Consider the following 22,402-nt stretch of genomic DNA (forward strand, 5'->3'; position numbering starts at 1 on the left):
GAGCCAGTGTAATTTTACAGCCATAGGAATGCCTCCCTTCACCATACCGAAAGGTAACCTCTGCCCTATTGCTACCACCAAGGGCGATTTTGTGGGATGTGGTAACTTTAGGAATATTTCCTACACTGAAATGAGCAATTAAAAAAATACAAAATGCCATTCTTTATAAACATTTTATCACAAAGTTAGAGTAAGAAATTTAAATAACAGAAATTTCTATTTAGCATATATTTCAACTACTAAATCTATAAACTACAAAGAAGTGCTGTGAATTCCTGGGGAAAAATGCCTATTGCTCTATTCACAAGCATCAGTGCTGGGTTCTCATCCTGGGCAAGTATTCAGACAGAGCTGGGATGCATCTCGGTGTTTGTTTAGGCATGCATGGTGTCCTTCATGGTAATCTCAGAAGTCTGCTAAATTTCACTGCTCTCCAACTCTGAATTAGGACAAATATTCAGGGGAACTGTTGCTCACATGTTTTCCTACAGCTGGTTCTGGCAAATGCTATGCATCTAGTCCTGGAGAAGTATGTGAGAAGTCCTCACAGACGGATTCTGCAGGAACTATTTCTTGTCTCTGCAGCTGCTAGTTCTATTTTCTCTCTTCTCCCAGAAATCAGAAGGAAGAAACAAACAAACATGCAAATATCTGCTGAAACTCTGCAGCCACAAACCAAGCTGGCATGTCAGATTTAGTCAACAAATCCTGACAATTCTCCAAGGTGATGATTTTTAGGTTTGAAAGAACTTTACAGATCATTTAGCTCAACCTTTGTGTTAGTTTTCATCAGTACTGTTGTACTCTAAAAGGTAAAATTCCCATTCTGGAAATGTCCAATTTTACAATTTCATAAAAAATTCAAATCTGAAAAGGAAGTTATAAGTTCTAATTTATTTGCATCTGCACTTCAAGCTCTTTGTTTAAAAATTCTTTCTAGATAAATTCTGAGTACGAAGAAATCTGTATAGTGTTGCAGAGCTGAAAGGGAAGTTCTGCGGGTGAACTTGAGAGGACGTCAGATGGAATTAATGATGAAAGAGCCTGAAACTCACATAGGGCATTTCAGAAGGAAACCGATGGGTGCTTTACCCCTGCTTCCCTCTCCAGCTTTCTCTCTCACTCTTGTCTGTCTCTCTTTTTTTCTCCTTTTCATCCTCTGAAACAATATCCATTTGGTCAACTCTGAAGCTTTATTCAGAATTCAGACTGTCATTTATCTTCTATATGTTCATATGCTTGTGAAGTCAGCAATTGTTGCACTGATTTTTAAGTGTCTGCTTATTTTTACGTCTCCTTTATCAGACTGAATCAGTCAGAAAAACAAATCCTTTATAATAATTATGGAACTAAGGGATTTATTATGGTAATTATGTCTTACCAAACATGGAAGGAACTGGGAAAATGAAGATCTGGAAGGGGAGAATTGGAGGATCAGAGTGTCTGAAGCATGGATCAAAATCTTGCCTGCTCTGCTGAGGAATGCCAGTTAGGATCAGAGAAACAATCACTAACCAGGCTGTTTGAAGCACTGGTGTGGGTAGGCAAAGTGAAGCTTGCAGGGAAATCTGGTAATCCAAGCATGCTTAGCTGCTGAAATAGAACCGTGAAGAGGGAACATGCTGGAGAAATCTATGGAAACTGCTGAATGTGGGAGAACTCTGCTTTTGTGGGTGTGGGGCCGCTGTTGGTCAGCAGGGCCCACAGTCAGGAAGGTGCCATTAAGTAGAGAAGACTGAGGACAAGCTGGGAGCTGCTGGGAACCTCTGTGTCTGTCTGTCACTGTGACTGACCATGATAACTTTTCAAGAATAATGGCTTCTGGTCACTTCTGCCTTCCTCTTTTGGCCAACTCTAACCTGGAAATGTGGATCCCAGCCTCAGCAGAGTTGGGGCTTTTATGCTCATCATGTACTCAAAGCACCAACTTTGCTGAGGCTGGGATCCATGCTTCCAGGTACAAAGATTTTGGCACATAGATATGCTTAATATTTAATAAATGAAAGAAGAAATGAAAAGATCATTCATGTACTGCAAACGAGAAGCAAAACAAAATTTGTTCCTGAGATATGAGAGTATTTCATAAATTTCTTTCAATGTATTTCACTATAACTATTAGTTAATGAAACATTTATGTAGTACTGCTATTTTGATAGATTGGTGACTAAGAGAATTCTAGAAAAAGAATGTCTGAAGGAGAAGAGTTTCTCAGTGTTATCTCCAGTACTGTCAAGGGGAGAGGGTACCCAGGCTGCCTGCTTCACTGGCATTTCTCACCAGGGCCGGCTAGACTGTGAAATGTTCTCCATGAACTACTGGACTTGGACAAAGGGTAGATGATGTTCTTGTTTCTCATTGCTTCTTCTAGATAAGTGTTTTTCCACCTTTGCTGCCCATTAGAATTCTTTCGGGGAGCTTTTGAAAGTCCAAATGCCCAAACTGCACCCAGGTATAACCAGGCATTAGTATTTTTTAAAGCTCCCCACATGATCTCAATGTGCAGCCAAGTTTATGTTCTAGAACCTTGTTTTTCAAAGTATGGTCTGTAGACTGGCAGCATTGGTGCTACCTAGGTCCCACTCCAGATCTATTGAATTAGAAAATGTATTTACCAAGATCCTTTGGTGATGGAAAGTACACTAAAGTTTGAGAAATGCCATTCCAGACCATTCTTTCTCTCTTCTTCCTAAAAATCTCCATACCCTTTGAAATATATGCCATGAGAATATCCTACTTTCTTACCCTGCTGGTTAGATTCATCAACTTTCATCCTAGAAACTCCCCAGAATTCAATGAAGTTTTTTAGCATCTGCCTTATTTTCTCTCCATTGCTGTGCTTATTATTCTGGTGATTTCAACATCCACAAAGACAGTCCATTCAATACCTCAGCAACTCAGTTTCTTGGCCTCAATTATCTTATCTGCATGTTGGCTTTCTCTCCTTCCTGCTTTGTATTCCTTGTCCCTCCAGTAATGCTGTATGAGTCCTTTGTCTCAGGCTGCTTTCTGGGAAACCTGTGCTGAGACACTTGTAAAAACTTGACCCTAGTCAAATCCAACCACTATTCTCGATGAACTGACAAAGGTAGGTGCAAAACACAATTCAAAAACCTTCACTATTACAATTCATTTTCCAGCTCTGTAAGATGACTATTTCATATCTTCTTTCTCTCAAATCTTCAACTCCCCTTCCCTCAGTTAATTGCTTCGCTTCTATTTGACACAGAATAAAATCTACCAGAGAGAACGTCCTTATATTTCTACTACCAATCTCCAAATCTACCTGCTTCTGTACCCATATATCTGTCTTCCCTCCATATGTTCCTATATAAGGCTAACTTCTCTCCTTGCTCTGGAGCCTAATCCCCATTACCTTTACAATGACTTTGCTGCTCCTATAGATAATGGTTTTCTTTCTTGAATCACTCTAAACTGCACACAATTACGCTATGTATAATAAAGGGTCTGATTCTATTTTTTTTTGATGTTTGACTGCTGATAGCTTTTAAGCCTCACCCCTCCTTCTTCCCCTCTATTCCACTTCTGGGTATGTTGATAAGAAAACCCAAGTGTTTTTTAGGTTTTGGCAAGAGATCCAAACCAGGAGATTTAAGCCCTAGCTTGCACATGGGAATGAACCCTCAGCCTGGTCCCACCCTCTAACCACAATAAAAATCCTGAGCCAGTCCCCTTTCCTTGCTCTCTCAAGGTATTTCAGGTCTGCCTGGGGCCTCTGCCTGACCTGCATCAATTGAGGGCCCAGAGACCTCAATTATGCAAGTATTAAAACTTTTAACATCCTTTTGGGGTGTGTGTGGTATCATCAGTCTCCATATCTGAACCAAATTTTGGGTGGGAAGAGTGGTTACATTATAATAACTCTCATTTTTAAAAAAAGTATTAGCTAGGATTTAAGTTAGATTGTTTCAACAGAAATTCAAAATAAAAGTGACTTAAACAAGATAGGAGTTTACTTCTTGTTCACATAAAAGTTCTAGCTGTTGTGGTCACTCTGCTCTATGTCATCAGGGGCCCAGGTTTTTTCTAGCTTGATTCTCCACCAGCTGTAGCTGTGAGTCATGTCTGCTTAGTACAGTGATACACCCCAAGTCTGCATTCCAGCCAGCATAGAGAAGGAAAAGGTAGAAGGAGAAGAGGAAGGCTTGCCCCTTCTCCTTCAGGTCACAGTTCTAAACTTAAGTCACACGGCTATTTTTAGCTGAAAGTGAGGCTTGCTAACTTTTTTTTTAAAAAAATTTATTTTAGTGGCTAAGTACCTGTACAACAGATTTTATTACTAAGAAAAAGAAAGAGAATGGTTAGAGGACAATTAGCAGTCTCTATCCCCCAAATCTTCCCTTGATTCTACATCCCTGGGGTAGGCAGAATAATTACCCGCCTCCCCTCTCCCCCCTCACCAAAAATGTCCACTTCCCAAACCCAGAACCTGTGAATAAATTAGGTTACATGGCAAAGGGGGATTAAGGTTGCCAGTGGAATTAAGTTTGCTAATCAGCTGATCCTAGGACAGATATCCAGGATTATCTGGGGTGGGGGAGCCCAATGTAATCATAAATGTCCTCAAAAGTGAAAGAGGGAGGCAGAAGAAGAGACCCAAGTGATGTGACATGCGAAGCACTTGACCCATCATTGCTGGCTTTGAAGATGGAAAGCCATTGCTGGCTTTTGAAGATGAGCCATGAACCAAGGAATGTGGGTGGCCTTTAAAAGATAGAAAAGGCAAGGAAACAGATCCTCCCCTAGAACTTCCAGAAAGAATCATGGCCTTACAACTTGATTTTAGTCCAGTGAGACCAGTGTCAAACTTCTAAGTAAGACAATAAATCTGTGTGTATGTGTGTGTGTGTTTAAGCAACTAAATTTGTAGTTATTTGTTAGGAAACTAATACATATTTTGGACTGGAAATGGGGTGCTGCTGTATCAAATACTTAAAAATGAGGAAGTGGCTTTGAAATTGGGCAGTAGGCAGAGGCTGGAAGAATTTTGAGGAGCATGGTAAAAAAAAAACCTAGATTACTGCTGTGGATTGAATGTGCCCTCCCCAATTCATTGAAGCTTAAATTGTGTCCCCCAAAGTTCCAGGTATTGGAAACTTGGTCCCCACTGTGACAGTGTTAAGAGGGTGGGAAATCCCATTATGGTAATTAAAAGGTGGGGCTTTGGAGAGGTGTTTAAGTTGATGGTTTAATTGTGGTCATGGCCATGGTTCTGTGGACTTTAAAAGAAGAGCACGTGAGAGTCTCTCTCTCTCTCTGCTCTGTCATTTTCTACCATGTAAGACCCCTGCATTGTTGTAAGCCACCATCAAAGAAGACCCTCACCAGATATGTTCCCTGAACTTTGGATTTCCTAGCCTCTGAAACTGTAAGCATTAGATTTTTTTTTTTTTTTTTTTTTTTTTACCAAGTTTCAGGTATTTATGTTATAAGCAACAGGAATGGACTGTTTTTTATTTTTACTAATGGATGTTAATGACTCTGATAGTGAGGACTCAGAAGAAGTGAAGAGCATGGTAGAGAAACCATATATCATTTTATAGAATACACGTACTTAAGTCATCACAAACTGTTGGTAGAAATTGGATGTTAACGGTGCTGCTGGTGAAGCTCAGAAGGAAATCAGGAACATATTATTGGAAACTTGAAGAGAGGGAATTCTTGTTATAAAGTAGCAGAAAACTTAGTGGAATTGTGTCCTGCAGTTAAGTGGAAAGTGGAACTTATAAACAATGAAATTGGACAGTTAACTGAGAATATTTCCAAGCAAAGTGTTGAAGGTGCAGCCTGATTTCTTCTTGCTGCTTGTAGTAAAAAGCCAGAGAAAAGAGATAAATTGAGTGAAGAACTGTTAAAGAAAAAGAAAATACCACTTAATTTGAGAAACTCATAGCCTAACAAGATTGCAAAAAATGCTAAAATTGAGATTCACTGTAGGGATAGAAAAAGCCAAGGGTGTGGCTATAAAACATTTTGCTAATACCATAAAAAGATCAAAAGGTCTGAGTTTTCACTCCCAAAAAAGGCTTTAAAGAGATTGAATATGTGACTCATAGATGTCCTCAGCTATCTCAGCAGAAGCCAAAAGTAGGGATGTAACTATCTAGTAGGAGCCTCTTGTCTAATGAAATGAATTCCTATAGTATACAAAAAGGACTCTCAAGGTTCATGAAAATTTTTTTTGTCAGCATAAACACATCCGCTTGGACTGGAAAGGGCAGAGAAAGTATAAAATGAAAGAAGCCTATCTGATACTCAAAATTCCACAGGCAGGTAAAACTACATCTCTGCAAACATGTGCTACCTTGTATGAAAAAGAAATGGAGCCTTGAACAACAAAGAACAATTTAATCTAATGAGTTTGTCTGGGGGTATTTTGAAATTTCTTGGGACCAGTGACTCCTTTTTTTCTTCCATTAGATAACCTTTTTGAATGCAGATGTCCATAACTATTATCCTATGCCTGTCCCATCATTGTATCTTGGAGAAGGTAACTTGGTCTTGAGTTTTACAGATTCACAGTTGGAGAGAAATTGTGCCCCAGATAGATTATACTCAGAGCCTCATCTGTACTTGATTTAGATGATGAGATTTAGGACTTTTGATTTGATGCGATTTAGATGAGATTTTTGACTTTGAGTTAATGGCATAGTGAGACCTTTGGGGATCAAGGGATGGGATGAGTATATTTTGCACTTCGGATGAACATGTGTCTTTGGGGGCCAGAGGGTGGATTATGGTAGACATAATAATGCCCCCCCAAAATGTTTACATCTTAATCCCAATAACTTGCGAATGTTATGTTAAATAGTGTATTAGTTTCTTATTGCTGATGTAACAAATTACCACAAATTTAATGGCTTAAAGCAACTCAAATTTATTATCTTACAGGTCTGAAGGTCAGAAATTTAAAATGGGTTTCACTGGGCTAAAATCAAGGGATTGAAAGCACCACGTTACTTCTCAAGGGGGGAATCTATTTCTTTGCCTTTTCCCATTCTAGCGGCTACCTTCCTTGGCTTGTACCTCTCCCTCCACTTTCAAAGCCAGCAGTGTAGCATCTTCAAATCTCTTTCTGATTCTTTTTTTTTAACTAATATTTTAAATTGATACATAATAACTATACATATTTATGGGGTATAGTGTGATATTTTGATACCAAATACAGTATGTAATGATCAAATCAGGACAATTAAGCATATCCATTACTTCAAACAATTACTATTTCTTTGTGTTCAGAACATTTAAAATCCTCTCTTCTAGCTATTTCAAAATATAGAATAAATTGTTGTTAACTGGAATCACCTTACAGTGATATAGAATGCTGACTGCTTCCTTAGTATCAATTACTGATTATATTTTTTTCTTTAATGTTTTTTAAAATTTATTTTCTAAAAAAATTTTTGGCCATAGAACAAGTCTTAATACATTTAAAAAGACTAAGATCATAGAAAATATATTCTCTGATCACAGTAACAGAAGGAAATTTAGAAAATTCACAAATGTGTGGGAATTAAATAACATTATCCTACATAAACAATGGATAACAATAAGTATCACAGGGAAATTGGAGAGTACTTTGAGATAAAAATCAAAGCACAACATATCAAAATTTATAGGATCCAGGGCTCATGCATTGCTCAGAGTAAAATTTATACTTGTAAACATTTATATTAAAAATAAGAAAAATCCGAAATCAGTAATGTAAAACTTCTACCTTAAGAAAGTAGCAAAAGAAGACAAACTAAACTAAGAGCAAATATAAGGAGGAAATAAAAATTACAACATAAATTTATGAAATAGGGAATTAAAAAACAGTAGAGAAAATCAACAAAACTAAAAGTTGATTCTTTAAAAAGATCAACAAAATTTGTAAACCTTTAGATTAACCAAGAGAAAAGACCAAAATTACTAAAATCAGAAATAAAGCAGGTGCATTCTTATATTATTATTTGTTTTTTTGCAGTGGTAAGATTTCTTTCTCTGTGGTAGTAAGTTTCTTTCTCTTTCTTAGTTGCATTTTTTGTTCTAGCAGTGGGTTTTGATCTTTCTTGTGTATTTGTGGTAGTGATTATCATTTCTCAGATTCCAGATGCAGGACGTCCCTGAGAATTTCTTGTAGGGCTGGTTGTATGATCGTGAACTCCTGAAGTTTTTGTCTGGAAAATACACTATTTTCCCCTCATTTCTGAAGGATAGCCTTGCTGGGTATAGTATTCTTGGCTGGCAGTTTTTTCTTTTAGTATTTTGAATATGTTATCCCATTTTCTTCTTGCCTGTAGAGTTTCTGCTGAGAAGTCTGCTGTTAGTCTGATAGGGGCTCCCTTATAGAGGACTTGATGCTTTTCTCTTGCTTCTTTTAAGATTCTCTGTCTTTGAGCTTTGCCAGTTTGACTATAATGTCTTGGTGATATTTTTGGGTTGAATCTGTTTGGGGATCCTTGAGCTTCCTGGATCTGAAGGTCTGTGTCTTTCCCTATATCTGGGGAGTTTTCCATTATTATTTTGTTGAACAGGTTTTCCATACCTTTTCTTTTCTCCTTTCCTCTGGAATACCCATGATTTGAAGCTCGTGCACTTAAGGTTGTCTGCTAGGTTTCTTAGATTTTCTTCATTTTTAAAAATTCTTTTTTCCTTTTTATTGTCCACCTGCATCATTTTGAAAAGACTATCTTCAAGATCAGAAATTCTTTCTTCTGCTTGTTTTAGCCTACTGCTTAAGCTATTGGTTATGGTTTTTATTTTGTTGAGTGAATCTTTTAGTTCCATGAGTTCTGCTACATTCTTTTTTAAGATATTAATCTCTTAGCAAATTTCCTCCTTCATATCCTGCATTTTTTTCTCATTTTATTATGTTGTCTTACTGAGTTCTCTCATATGTCTGTGAGTTTCCTTAAGATTGTTGCTTTGAATTCCCTTTCAGTCATTTTTTTCTGATCTACATGGTATGGCATTTGAGAATTACTGTATTCTTTTGGTGGTGTCATATTTCCCTGGGTTTTCATATTTCTAGTATCTCTATGTTGATGTCTGGTCATCTGGTAGAGCAGTTGCTTCTTCTATTATTCTAGAGTGGGCTTTGAGGAGAGAGATGTCCTCTTCTTTTTCTGGTCTCTGCTGGTGACTCTTCTTGTGTCAATGCAGTTGAGTGTCTGGTGGTCCACCTCTGTGGTAGTAGTGGCTACTGCTGTGGCATCTGCCACTTTTGTGGCCACCATGGCTGTGGTGGGCCACCTGCATGGAAGTGGTGTTTTCAGTGTGCTCCTTGCCTGCTTTGAGGTTAGGGATGCTGCCCTCAGCTCCTGCCTTAGGATGCCAGGTATACTCTCCTGCCTGCTTCTGGGCTCTCTATGATTATGACACTGACTCTCCTGCCTCTCTATTTCACTTATAAGGACCCTTGTGACTAAATTGGGCCCACACAGATAATCCAAGATAATATCTGAATCTCATGATTCTCAACTTAATCATATCTGCAAAGTTCTTTTTGCTATGTAAGGTAACATATTTGTAGGTTCCAGGGAGGAGACTGTGAACATTTTGAGGGACTATTATTCTTTCTACTACTTCCATTTTGTCTAACTTTTAAGTTTATTATCATGAAATTGTTAATAATATCCTATTATTAGCTTTTTTCTAGTCTCTCTTGAGCCCATTACTGTGCCCCAGTACTCCACTGAAACCATGTTTGTCAAAGCCATAAATGCCCTCCAGGTAGCCAAATTAAATGTGAGTTTCTTAGTCTTCATCTAACTCAAACTTATTATCAACTTTTGACTCAGTTGTATTCTTCCCTCCTTCTTGAAACAATTTCATGCCTGACTCTTCAGAACTCTATCGACATTCTCTCTCCGGTGATTTTCATCCAATGAGATGGCTGTAAATACCATCTGTACACTGACAATTCCTAAGTTTTATGTTCATTCACCCAGGATTTCACCCTCAAATTTCAGACCTGTGTATCTAACTGCCTGTTCAATATCAATATCCCCAAGTGGACAGCTAGTAGGCATATCAAAACCTAAGAATTGATTTTTCAACACCCATCTGAATATATAAGGGTGATTTTCAACACCCTTCTATACTCTATTTCAATAAGTGTTTCCTCTATTCACACAGCTACTCAGTTCAAAAAACTATGGAATCATCTTTGCCTCCTTTTTCATATATTTCACACCCAATCCATCAGAAAATAAGGATTTCAAACTATTCTGTGTCTCCCACTTCTTATTACCACCACCATTATTAACCTGGTCCACACCACAAACTCTCATTTAGATCATTACAAAAACTCTTTAATTGGTCCCCCTCCTTAAATACTTACCAACTTCTCTTCCTTAGATGTATTCTCCTGATGTCAGACAGAGTGATCCTTTAAAAAGGATCAAGCATGCACTGTTAGATCAAATCCTTTGCACTTATTCCCTCTAATTAGAATGCAATTCTCCCACTACCACCAAAATTAGCTCCCTAACTTCATTCAGATCTCTGTTTGAATGTCACCTTCTCAGAGATATTCTCTGACCACCCTACCTATCCAAAATAGTACTCCCATCTCTCTCTATCCCCCTGCCATGCACTAGTTTTCATTTAGTACACTTATAACTACCTGACAGTATAGTTTTATATACTTTAAAATCAGTATTCCCCACTAAAATATGAACTACATGACAACAAATAACTTGTATTATCTTCGATTATATCCCTACCACATAGAGTGGCACCTAGCACAAAATAGGGTTTGATAAATGAAATGATTGAATATTTTCTCATTTATTCACTATTTTGATCTGCCACTATGTGCCCTGACTATTCCTAAGAACACAGAAATTAATGACAATCTCTACCTTTTAGGAGTTCTTCATCTGGAAGAAGAGACATCTATGCACACAGATAAATTCGGTTCAGGGTACAAAGGACATAATTTGTATAGAGGAAGTATTAGAGAGGATTATTAGGGAAAAAATGGAGAAAGTTCAATCTGAACAGGATTTAAAAGAATAAATAAATTTTATTAGGAAGATGTAAGTAGAGTGGGGGAAGCCAGTTCAAGCACATGTAGAGGCAGAAAAGCATGAAATAGCAGGCTTTATTTGGGGAACTATAAGTAGTTTGGTATATGGAAATAACTGGTATGGTGGGAAAGGTGATAAAATAATGGTAGGTAAGCACGGGGAACTCAGAATATGAAAAGCCTTATACGCCACGCTAAGGAGTGCAGATTTTTTCCAGTAGCTAAAGAGGAAGCTCTGAAAATTTTTCAGATGGGATTGATACGATAGATTTTCACACTGGCCATTTCATTCACACTTTAGATGTGCCATCAGAAGTAAGAAATTCTGCTTAAAATAGTCCAGATGAAAGCCTGAAGTAGAAATAGTTGAGGACAAATAAAAGGATGTTAAGAGCTATCATAATTCTACAATTTTTTTTTAAAAGATCTTGCAACTTTTGGCTTTTCTTCTATACTTTAAAAAGGAAATGTCTGATATAAACCTGGTTTCCCAAGCAAACATCCCACTGGGAAAAGAACACACTGATCAGGCAACTCAAGTAATCCAGTTGGGATTGCAGTTTTAAGTTTTTGTTTATTTTTACCATTCAGTCCCTTGTGAGTTTTGCGCGTGTGTTCAGTTTTTTTACAGACTAATAACCACCGGATAAAATGATAACATTAATTTCTAAACATGCAGAGTTGATAACCTGAACCCTTGGTAACATCTCCAAAATACAGAGATCCTGCAAAGTCTTAAACAAATAGCTTTATTATTTATGTGGGATGTTATTAACCATAAACTTTTTGTACCAATGCACAAAAATTTAATAGAATTTATTAGGAATTTCAGAAAGCAAAGTTTCAAAACTACAGCTAATACATAATTTGAATACCAAAATATCCTCTTTTATTTTTAAATAGAATAAATTTATATCCAGTAGCATGCCTGTTGAAAACAATAAAGTATTTCCATTCATTAAAAATGTATTGTCAATAAAACACATAATAAAGTATAATTTGTAGCATAAATGTAAACTAGTCAATTTATCTCCATTACTTATGTTATGATTTACCTTTATTTTATAGTTATAATGTTTTAAATAATTAATAAATGCAGAAATATGATATATTTACAGGAGGTTCTCAAAAATAATGATTCCATGTAATAGTTACTGTTACACTTCATCAGTATTTTCTTTGCAATCTGGATCCAACATTAGGAGATAGACTGGCCTTTGGCTGTCTGTTCTGTAACATAGTTTCAGAATATTCTTTAGCATTCATAGACTTTAACAGTGGATCTCTTTATACATTATAGATTTTAATAAGACTAAACTCATAATTCAAATTCTCAAATGCTACATATACATCAATCTCAACAAAACTGAGTACCACTCTATGTAAAGCATTATACTAATTACAGTAATTCCTGATCTTCACTCTTTCCTGTTGGTAAAATGTGTTTAAGTGGTGCTTTCTATAATAATCTTCTGTGTAAATTGTCAAAGTTTAATAATTTTATTTTCTACAGGAAGCACTTGGAACCCATATAATACCCTTGGCATAGTTTAACAACGTATTTTGGGCTAGAGAAGTAAGTTGCTTGGGAGGGTAATTGTTAAAAATTCATCAAATTTATTTTATTTTAAAAAGAAAAAAATACTCAAATGAAAATTCTGTTTCTAAGATTCACAGTTTTTATATTGAAAATCATAAACTAAGCAATGGCAGGTGTTTTGAGGATGTCCTGCAGCAACCCTATTCATACTGTATTGTTTGCATGTTGTCTCTATTACAATAGAAGTTACTTTTCGTCTTTCTAGTCCTTGCCCTAGCAAAGTGCCTGACACATGGGAAGAACTCAGGCAATGTCTGTTCAATGAATAAAAAGAGATAAATATGGGCCGGCCCCGTGGCGCACTCGGGAGAGTGCGGCGCTTTGGAGCACAGTGGTGCTCCCGCCGCGGGTTCGGATCCTATATAGAGGTGGCCGGTGCGCTCACTGGCTGAGCGCGGTGCGGGCGACACCACACCAAGGGTTGCGATCCCCTTACCGGTCACAAAAAAAGACAAAAAAAAAAAAAAAAAAAAAAAAAATTGGACTACATGGCTGCCAAAAGGGGAAAATTCTACACTTTGGGCAAGACCAAGCTTGGGTTGAAAAAGCCCTCCCAGAAGGGATGACACTGGAGTCAAGTCCTGAAGAATAAGCAGAAGGGAGGCTGACAAGAGAGCAAGTCCTGGGACGCAGCGGGAGCAGCGTGGGCCCTGGAAGCATGCAAGGAGCCAGGAAGACCTGCCAACTACTCAACAGTGTGTATGAACTGGGGAGCAACTGCAGGTGAGGCTGGAAAGGTCTTGAATGCAGTTCACTGGAGTTTTAATTTTATCTTTCAGGTAATAGGTGACCACTAAAGTTGGGTTTTAAGCAGGAGAACGATATGTTCATACTAATGTTTTAAAGGGATTATTCTGGTGATGAATGTGTAAAAGATGCACTGTAGAGAGCAAACCTGGAGGCTGTTGAAACGGTCCAGATGAGACATGATAAATTCCTAAATTAAGACACTCTCAGTAGGAATGCAGAGCAGTGGATGGATTTGAGATGCAATTATTAAGTATAATCAGGAAGATTTATCGACTAGGGGTATGAGAGAACGAGAAGCCTAGATAGGCAAATACAGTCGGCTCTCTGTATCCATAGGTTCTGCATCCAAGGATTCAGCTAACTGCAGATCAAAAATATTTGGAAAAAAATGGTGTCTACTGAACATGTACAGACTTTTTTCCTTGTCATTATTCCCTTAACAATACAGTATTACAACTATTTGCATAGCATTTATATTATATTAGGTATTATAGGTACTCTAGAGATTATTTAAAGTATACGTGAGGATGAGCATAGGATATATGCAAATACTATCCATTTTATATAAAGGACTTGCATGTCTGTGGATTTTGATATTTGCGGGAGGCCCTGGAACCAATCTCCTGCAGATACCAAGGAATAACAGTATTTCTATCTGGAAATTTGGTGGATGATGGTGTCATTGATTGAAATAATGATTATAAAAGGTAGAACAGATTTTGTGGTGAAGAGGGGAAAATGTAAATCCTGGCTCTGCCACTGAACAGCTCTGAGACCTTGGGAAAATTACTTGATGCCCCCAGCTCAGAAGACTAAATGAGAGAATATGCGGGAAACCATTTGGCACAGCATTTTTCAGTGATAGGAATACGGTTGATAAGTTTCCTTTCTTTTTTAAAATTATAACTCAACAATGTTCAGTTGCCACTAAAGAGTACTACTTTATTAAATATTAACGCTAATTAAATGGCTTTGGAAAGACTCCAGAAACAGTGTTTTTTTGTTTGTTTGTTTTTTTCTAATGGAGTATAAAACCCTGCTTCAGAATTTTAGAAAAAAATTTCAGGTACAAATAATCACTACATTTTACTGCAGTCTGAAAAGGTAGAAAACTTATTTATTCAAAGACCATGTATTAAAAAATCATGAAAAGTCAACCAATATTTTCTTAGCATTTAGTTTCTACCGAGCAGATAAGTGAAAAACAATTTAGGCTTCAAGAATATAGTTCTGAAGAAGATAATTCACTTAGAAAGACAACTAACAAACTGCCTCTGGAGTTTAAGTACAGAACCACGGTTTAAGGAGGGTGACAGCATTGTAAACTGAATTGAATATGGAAGGCTTCAAGGAGGAAGTGACATTAAGTTGGTACTTAGATGGGCTTGCTTTGGAAAGTAAAGCAAAAAAGCCTAAAACAGTAAAGTGCAGGGAGGAACTGGGTATGAACATAAGCAAATCATGAGAAAAATATGGTGGCAGAACAGGGTATTGCCAACTTGATTAACAGTTCATTAAATGTGCCTGGCTGGAATTGAAGATTAATAGTATAGTGAGAAGTAAGAGGAAAGAAAAGGAACTTTGTAGTGGGACTACAAAGGTTGTCACAATAATTCCTAAGTTTCAGAAAGTAAAGGTATGCTTTGCATGTAAATTTCACTTACGTACTTTCAGGAAATGTTTCATTTTTGGAGACAATTTAAACGTATAAGATGATCAGAATAGTGGCAATAATAATAATGCAACCTAACATGTTTTAGCATATACTATGTTACAGGCATTGTTTGAAGTGCTTTACATAGATGATTGATTATTTTATGTAATCCTCACAGGTACTAACTGTATGGGGTAGATGCTACTAATATTAAGATGATTATGAGTGCTCAATGAAGGGATATGGTAAAGAGTAGGTTGTAGTTTTTTTTTTTAATTCTTCTGAAATCTCAGACTTGCACATGCTCTAAGCAAGGGTAAAGGTAGCTGACTGCCACCAAGGAAGCTCTCCTGCTCAAAAATATTTCCCTCACCCAAATGTTAAAGTGTTTGGAATTCTACTACAGTATTAAATTATTGTTCTTTCCAGATATTGCTTTTAAATGATTTAAATGGTTGTAAATGTTTAAAAATGATTTTAAGAAATGTCATTAAAAAAAATCCATGCTGACTACCTTACCAAGAATGAATATATCAGTTTACTTCCCTGCCTGAGGGGAGAAGCCCAAATGAATACAACTAAGCACCCTAGGGGAAAAGAAACCCAAAGGACACTAAAATGGGGGAAATAGGCAGAAAAAAATAAGTGTGCATATGTTAGGGAGGTGGTGGATAATCCTGTTATGATCCTGGATCAGAGAAATAAAATAGCCACAGAGGACATTCTTTCAGACAGCTGGGGAACTTTGAATATGGATTGTGTATCAGATAATAATATTGCATCAATTTTACATTTCTAGGGTGTGATAATGGCATTGTGCAGGGGAATATCATTACTCTTAAGAGAACTTGTATGCTGAAGTATTTGGGGGAGTGTTTCATGATGTCTACAATTTACTTTCAAACAGTTCATAAAAATATATGTTTCTGTGTGTATGTGTATGTATCTCTATTCCTTCTGTCCAACCATCTTTGTCTACAACTGGTGTATTCTTGTGAAGAGTAAAATAACATAAAATAAAAATAACAGAAAAAGGGGAAGACCAGAATAGAATGTCCAAGTCCCCATGCAAAATACGGCAAACACAGCAATTTTGATGCAGGCTGTTTAAAAAAGAAATTTAAAATGCCGTGATCTTATACCACTTTCCCTGAAAATAAACTGAAAATTCTGACTTATGTTAGGGATGTAGTTAAAATGAGGGAGAGCAATATGTTTGGAGACAGAGACTGAAGAAAGCTAATAGTTACCAACATGAAAAAGATGTAAGACAAAAATGATTTCAAGCCTACCTGTGATCCCCAATTCATACCGTTATCTTTTTGTTTATTAGATAGGTACTCTAGCAATATAATGACACGGTGCACTACTGTGCACAACACAGTAACTTCCTAATTACTATATCTCTATATTGAGTACTATTTACTATTCACTCACAGTTGTCTGTGGTTAGTACAAGGTTTTCAAGTGTTGACGTGTATAGAAGAGTGATATCAGTCACTACAGGTATTATCTTACTGAAGTGAAATAAGAATCATAATAAATAATAAAGGTCATAACTGACAGAAAATTGTCACAGCCAAAATTCAGACAAAAATTATCATTGTAAAAATTACTTAAACTACAGAATTGATGGAGATGAAAATTGAGAGAAAAATCAAACTAGTATGTAAAAAGTAATTATAAAAAAATTTATCAGGAATTAAAATGACTGTTGCCAAGAGTTATGTCTAAAAAATCACAGCATCAAAATGTCAAAGGCCACTTCCAAGAACCACAGGCCCAGAGGTAAATAATAAGCTTCATGAGGGCAGGGACAGCCTCTTTCTTACTCGCTATTATTCACTATTATACCTAGAGCATAGCAAGATGCTGAAACATGGGTAAGAAATATTTTATTTTATTTATGTTAAAGCAAGTAATAAGAAATGTAGCAGTCTTGCATAGTCTTAGTTTTTCCTGTCAGATTTCAGAACGGAGGGCACTTGAAAAACAACTGGGCAGGCATTCAATTAATTTGCTAACAAAACATTTCTTTGTTGAAGACCTAAACTGAGATTGTGAGAGTACAGGTAGTACCTTAGTTTGAGAACACCCCATCTATAGATCTGAATGTCTCCTGATCACCTCTAGCCAGATATAATTTCTTCCTCCTGTGGTTTCTTAATATTGTGCCTCACATAGTCTTATTTTATCTTTACTTACAATTATTTGTATATACTATCCATGTGTATGCCTCTCTGCTAGACCACAAATTCCTAAATGCAGTGATTGTTTTTTATTTATATGTGTATCTTTACCAGAATTCAGTGCCAAGTAAAAAAAAAAAAATCAAAATAACCTTTTAATTATAAACTAGACTTAATAGTAATGTCTAGTTTTGAACTCTCAAGACATGAAAGGGATATGGGCAAGGGCAGGGATCATTACCAGTGTAAACTTCTTAGCAATTTTCCAATTAGGCTACACATCTAAAATTATTTGAAGAGTGGTACACTAATGCTTGTGTCTGCTCCCAAGAATGATGAAATACTCTGGATGTAAAAATCTTTATATTCTTAGGTTGTTTTTTTCTTTCTATGAGAGAATATTTGCTTGATTCTAATGAAACATCTCATAATTAGATGTTGGTTGGGAAGAAAAACTTTAAAAATCAGTCTCAAAAAAATTAGTATCAATACAGAGTTTTTACATAAAAAATCATAAAGTTCCCTAAAATAAGAAGAAAAAAACCCAAAAAACAAAAAGGAGCTTCTTCAAATACTTACCAGAAGTGGTATTACTTGTAAAGTATTTTTGATGGATGGATTTTTGCTAAAGGTTTCTTGTATATCTGAAAAAATTATACCACGATATAAAAAAAATTTAGTTATGTGATTGAAAGAGAAGAATGAATAAAAAATAAAATACTAAATTCTAATGTGTCAAAATATTCAAAATTAGATATGAGACTTATTTTTATTGACCCCAGAAATACTCTTTATATTTAAAGACTAATACTTACTCAATTTAAGTCCAAAAACAGAAGTAATTTGATTAGAAACAATTACACAAAACTTATATTGATAAAAATAAACCTAACACTTTAGCTATTATATTACAATATTTATTCAAATGTTAGGGGTTTTCTTTTTTTTAAACCGAAAAATGAATTTCATCCTTGGAAAGGATGAAATTCCATCATTCCAAATTCCTGGGGCTCCCTGTCTCCTCACTGCCCCCATGGATTGCATTCCTTTCCCTCACTCAGGGTAATCGACCCACTGTGCTGACTTTGTTTCTCTACCATTTTGGAAGCTGTATATTATATTTCTAGTCCTTTAGCTGTGACTCTAGTAATTACCACAGGCAAACTTCAATTACTGACATATAATCTTAATCTGTATTTTTACCCAATTCCCTAACAATTCAGAATCCTAGTACACTTTAACTCCATTTATTCCTCCCAACTTATATACTACTGTTTTTTTTTTTTTGCCCAACTTATATCCTATTGTTGATAGGTATTTTAATTCTAACTTTTTTCTCTTTGAAACACACACTGCTTTATTATAGTTATTGTCTTATGCAATGTTTGTTCAAATTTACCCTTTTAAACTATCCATCTGAGATTACTTTCTGTCTGCCGAAGTGCATTTCCTTTAGAAAGACTGCTGTTAAGTTTAAGTAGGTCTGTTTAAGTGTTCTGTTAGCAAAGTCTCTTAATTTTTGTCTGAACATACTTTTAATTCCTCTCATTCTTGAGAGACATTTTCACTGTGAAAAGATTTTAAATTTGAGAATTACTTTCTCTTAGCACATCAAACATGTCGTTCTATATCATCTGATATTTGCAATGTTTTATGCCTTTTCTTGTTGCTGATTTAAAATTCACTGTAATGGGTCTTGGTGGGGCTTTCTTTTTCTTTACTTTGTTTGAAATGTGTTGGGTTTTTGAATCTGTAGGTTGGTATTGTTCATCAGATTGGAAAAATTTTTGGCTGTTATCACTTCAGATATTGCCTCTGGCCCATTTCAGACCTTTTTATTCACTCCTCTGTGTCTTTTAAGCTCTATTTCATATTTTCCATTTCTTTGTCTCTCTGTACTTTATTCTGGATAAGTTTCTGATTTATTTTCTAGTTTACTAAGTCTTTCTTCAGACGTCTGTAACCTTGTGTTTAAACCATCTGCTGAATATTATATTTTCTCTTTCCAGTCATTTTATTTGGGCCTTTTAGAAACTCTGCTTGGTCATTTTTTAGTCTCGTATTGCCTGACAGTATTTTTAAACTTATTTCTGATTACTTTAAAATATATAAACATAGTTATTTCATCATCTGTGTCTGGTAGTTTTATTATCTAAAATCCTTTTTGGGTCTATTTATTCTGTCTTGCAGTTTCTTCTGATTTTTTTTTTTTTTTATGGTGCCTTTCTTCTTCATGGATAAAGTTATTAATTTATTTATTTTTGCTGTGGCTTGCTCATTTTCCTTAGATGTCATTGGTGATAGGTCTTTGTGGACTGGAATATAGGTAGGTTTCTCCAGAAGAGATATAAATTTACTTTTTCCAGGTGTTTTGGGGTTCTACCAGTTTGGGATCATTCAAAATTAAATTCTTTATTTGAGGTTTTAAAAACCACTCAGGTAGTGTGAATATGGGCTGTAAATTAGTGTGATACTTATACTAGACTGCAGTTCCAAATTCTCAGAAATTCCAGCCCACTCGTCTGCTCAATACTGAAGTTCAAGAAATTCAGGCTTTTAAATTTTTACAGGCCCCTCCAACACCCCCACCCCGCACCCTGCCTCCTTTGTGTATGTATGTGTAGGGCATAGCTCTGGATGGCCCAACTTTATGGTGGGAGGGTCTTCTATGAGACTACTCATCTTGAGTAGGTCCTGGGTTTTATCTCCTGTTCCCTTTTTTCTGTGAGGCCATGAAAAGCAAAGCTCAATTTTACTCTATGAGTTAATATTGTCAAGACAAAAGTTAGCTGCGGCACTCTCCTTGTCTTTTTAGATTCTTATCTATATTTAGTTCTTGGTGTTAAGAATTCCTTATATTCTAACCAGCTCATCACTATGAGGGCACTTCAAAAAGTTTGTGAAAAAAACAGAATTAAAAGACAATATGAATCTTTACATGAACTATTTTTTTTTTTCGTGGCTGGCCAGAATAGGGCTAACCATCCAAGCCCTTCCATGAACTTTTTGAAGTACCCTTGTATACTTAAGGTTTTAAAATTACTTAATCAAGAATTTAAGGTTGTTTTCATGGACGGTCAGTATAGATACTCAGACTGTCCATTGCTAAAACAGAGGTCTATGTACTCCTAAAAGACATGTAAACCTGTCAAAGAAATTGGCATCATTATAAATGATATGGTATACTTGAAATAGTATGATATATTCAAACATATTCTCAATTGTTATGTACTTGATTAAGTAGGTGATAATCTAATAAATACACTTTGTATTTTTATTTTCAATTTTAAAATTAAATTTTAAATTAAAATAGTCTAAGTACAAAATACAACATTTCTTACGAAAAGTGTTCTTCCATACTTACACTGTAACCTTTTATTGAGATGATCAAGAGATTGTAGGATCTTCTGTTCTTCAGCTGATAGTGCACAGATGTTGAATTGCTGGGTCTTATTTAAAGCCAGACTTGGTGTCTGTAAGTGCTTGCTGTTCATGACAGAGAGGATTTCATCCTCAGGCATGGAAGCTTTCACTAGGTTTTCAGCCATCAAAAACTCAGAAGTACTATCTGAAACTACAGAAACTTTACATGAATTATTCTTTGACCCCTTTTTGTCTTTGGAATCAGCCCTCATACACACTTTACTGATATATGTCCACGTGTATTCATTTTACAAACAGAAACCCAGTAAATATTCCGTTACTTTGCATTTTATTTATCAAGATCCTCTATATCAATCATTTTCCCATACCTAATTTTTTTTAAAAAAAGATTCAAAATGATGGTAGTAAGATAATAAAAATTCCTAGAGCGTTACCTGAACTAAAGAAAAAATTACATCATTTTTAGCTACATTTTGTGTTGTGCTTTTGTTATTCATTGGAGATTGTCTTTATAATAGCAGTTAAAATGAGTTATAAATAAAAGAGTAAGAGAAAAGGAACTTCAGGAAAGATTAGAAAATTAGATGATCAGAACTGACAGCCTAGAAACAGATCCAATGAGATATAAGAACATATGATCAAAGAAGCATCAAAGACCTGAGGGAAGGGAAAGATGACTTAATAAATTAGTTCATTGCTTATAAAAGAACGAATCTGGAGTTTCACTTTCCACTATCCATTTAAACAAATTCCAAAGAAATCAAAGAGTTAAATTTAAGAAATCAAACTACTAAAGCAACCTAGAGAAAAAAGAAACAGGGAAGGCAACAAACCAGAGACAGAGCGAGCGCCCGACCTGGCACAGCACTGTGAGTGATCCCTGGCACAGCTCTGTTCGGGGGCTGGTTGCCCACCCGGCTCCCGCCTGCACCACCAGGCCACTCACTGCCCCGGTGCTGCCTCCATTTTCCCAGGTGTGGGCAGCTCCGCCCTGATCGGCCATCACTGAGCCCATTTGCTTGGCCTGGCGCGGGGCTTTCCGGACCCTGCGGGCCGGCCTCCTCTCCCACTCCCTCCGCGGTTCTCTGGCGGGGCTGGGGGTGTGGGGCGTCCCGACCAGTGTTGGGAGGGCTAGGAAATACGGGCAGGCCGACTGTCACTCCACCACACCCTGGACTCCGGCCCGGTAAACTTCCTGTTACTGGGAGGCAGATACCATCTCTGCGACCACCAGTTTGGAAAAAAGCCTAACGAATTTCTGGGTGGGAATAGTGTGGTAGGAGAGTTCCCAGGTCCGCTAGAACCTGCCGGAGAGCAGGCTGCAGGCGGGCACTAGACTCGGTTTATACCGGGGGGATACAAAGGTGAACAAGACCCGAGAAAGATCTACACAGTGCTACAAAGGCACCCAGAGAGACCGGTCGTCTGTGCCTAGCAGAAACCTGGTAGACTTCCTGGGCGAGGCGGTGCTGAGCAGGGTCTTGAAGGCCCAGCTGATAGACGAGGGGTGCAGAAGACACACCCCAGCCCAGCACAGTGTGCACAGAGGGGGGAGACGTGCGGCCAGGGAGGTGGAGACTCGACAGAAACCACACACCCGGTGGGGTCGCCACTGCACGATCTAACAGCCTGGGCCAGAGCACACGGAACGGGGAGAAGTCCTGTACAGAAAGTGAAAGCTCAACAGAGATCACACACCCTGTGGTGCGTGATCCACCAGCCCAGCAGAGTACAAGCTGACCAGAAAGGTGGATCCCCGGAGAAGCCCAAGACCCGAGGCAACCACACACACA

General features: G+C 36.9%; 1 protein-coding gene across 1 annotated transcript in view; it reads right to left on the minus strand.

The window, feature by feature from the left end:
• Window positions 1–12,199: 12,199 nt before the first annotated feature.
• The window catches only part of CEP126 (centrosomal protein 126), a 68,380-nt gene continuing 58,177 nt past the window's right edge, over window positions 12,200–22,402 (minus strand). The window contains exons 9-11 of the mRNA XM_063096035.1: window positions 20,590–20,799; window positions 17,805–17,869; window positions 12,200–12,262 (exon numbers count right to left, since the gene is read on the minus strand). Coding sequence (XP_062952105.1) covers window positions 12,200–12,262; window positions 17,805–17,869; window positions 20,590–20,799 — 338 coding nt within the window. The remainder of the gene's footprint in view (window positions 12,263–17,804; window positions 17,870–20,589; window positions 20,800–22,402) is intronic.

This window comes from Cynocephalus volans, chromosome 4 (assembly GCF_027409185.1).
Source record: "Cynocephalus volans isolate mCynVol1 chromosome 4, mCynVol1.pri, whole genome shotgun sequence".
In the NCBI taxonomy this organism is placed as follows: Eukaryota; Metazoa; Chordata; class Mammalia; order Dermoptera; family Cynocephalidae; genus Cynocephalus; species Cynocephalus volans.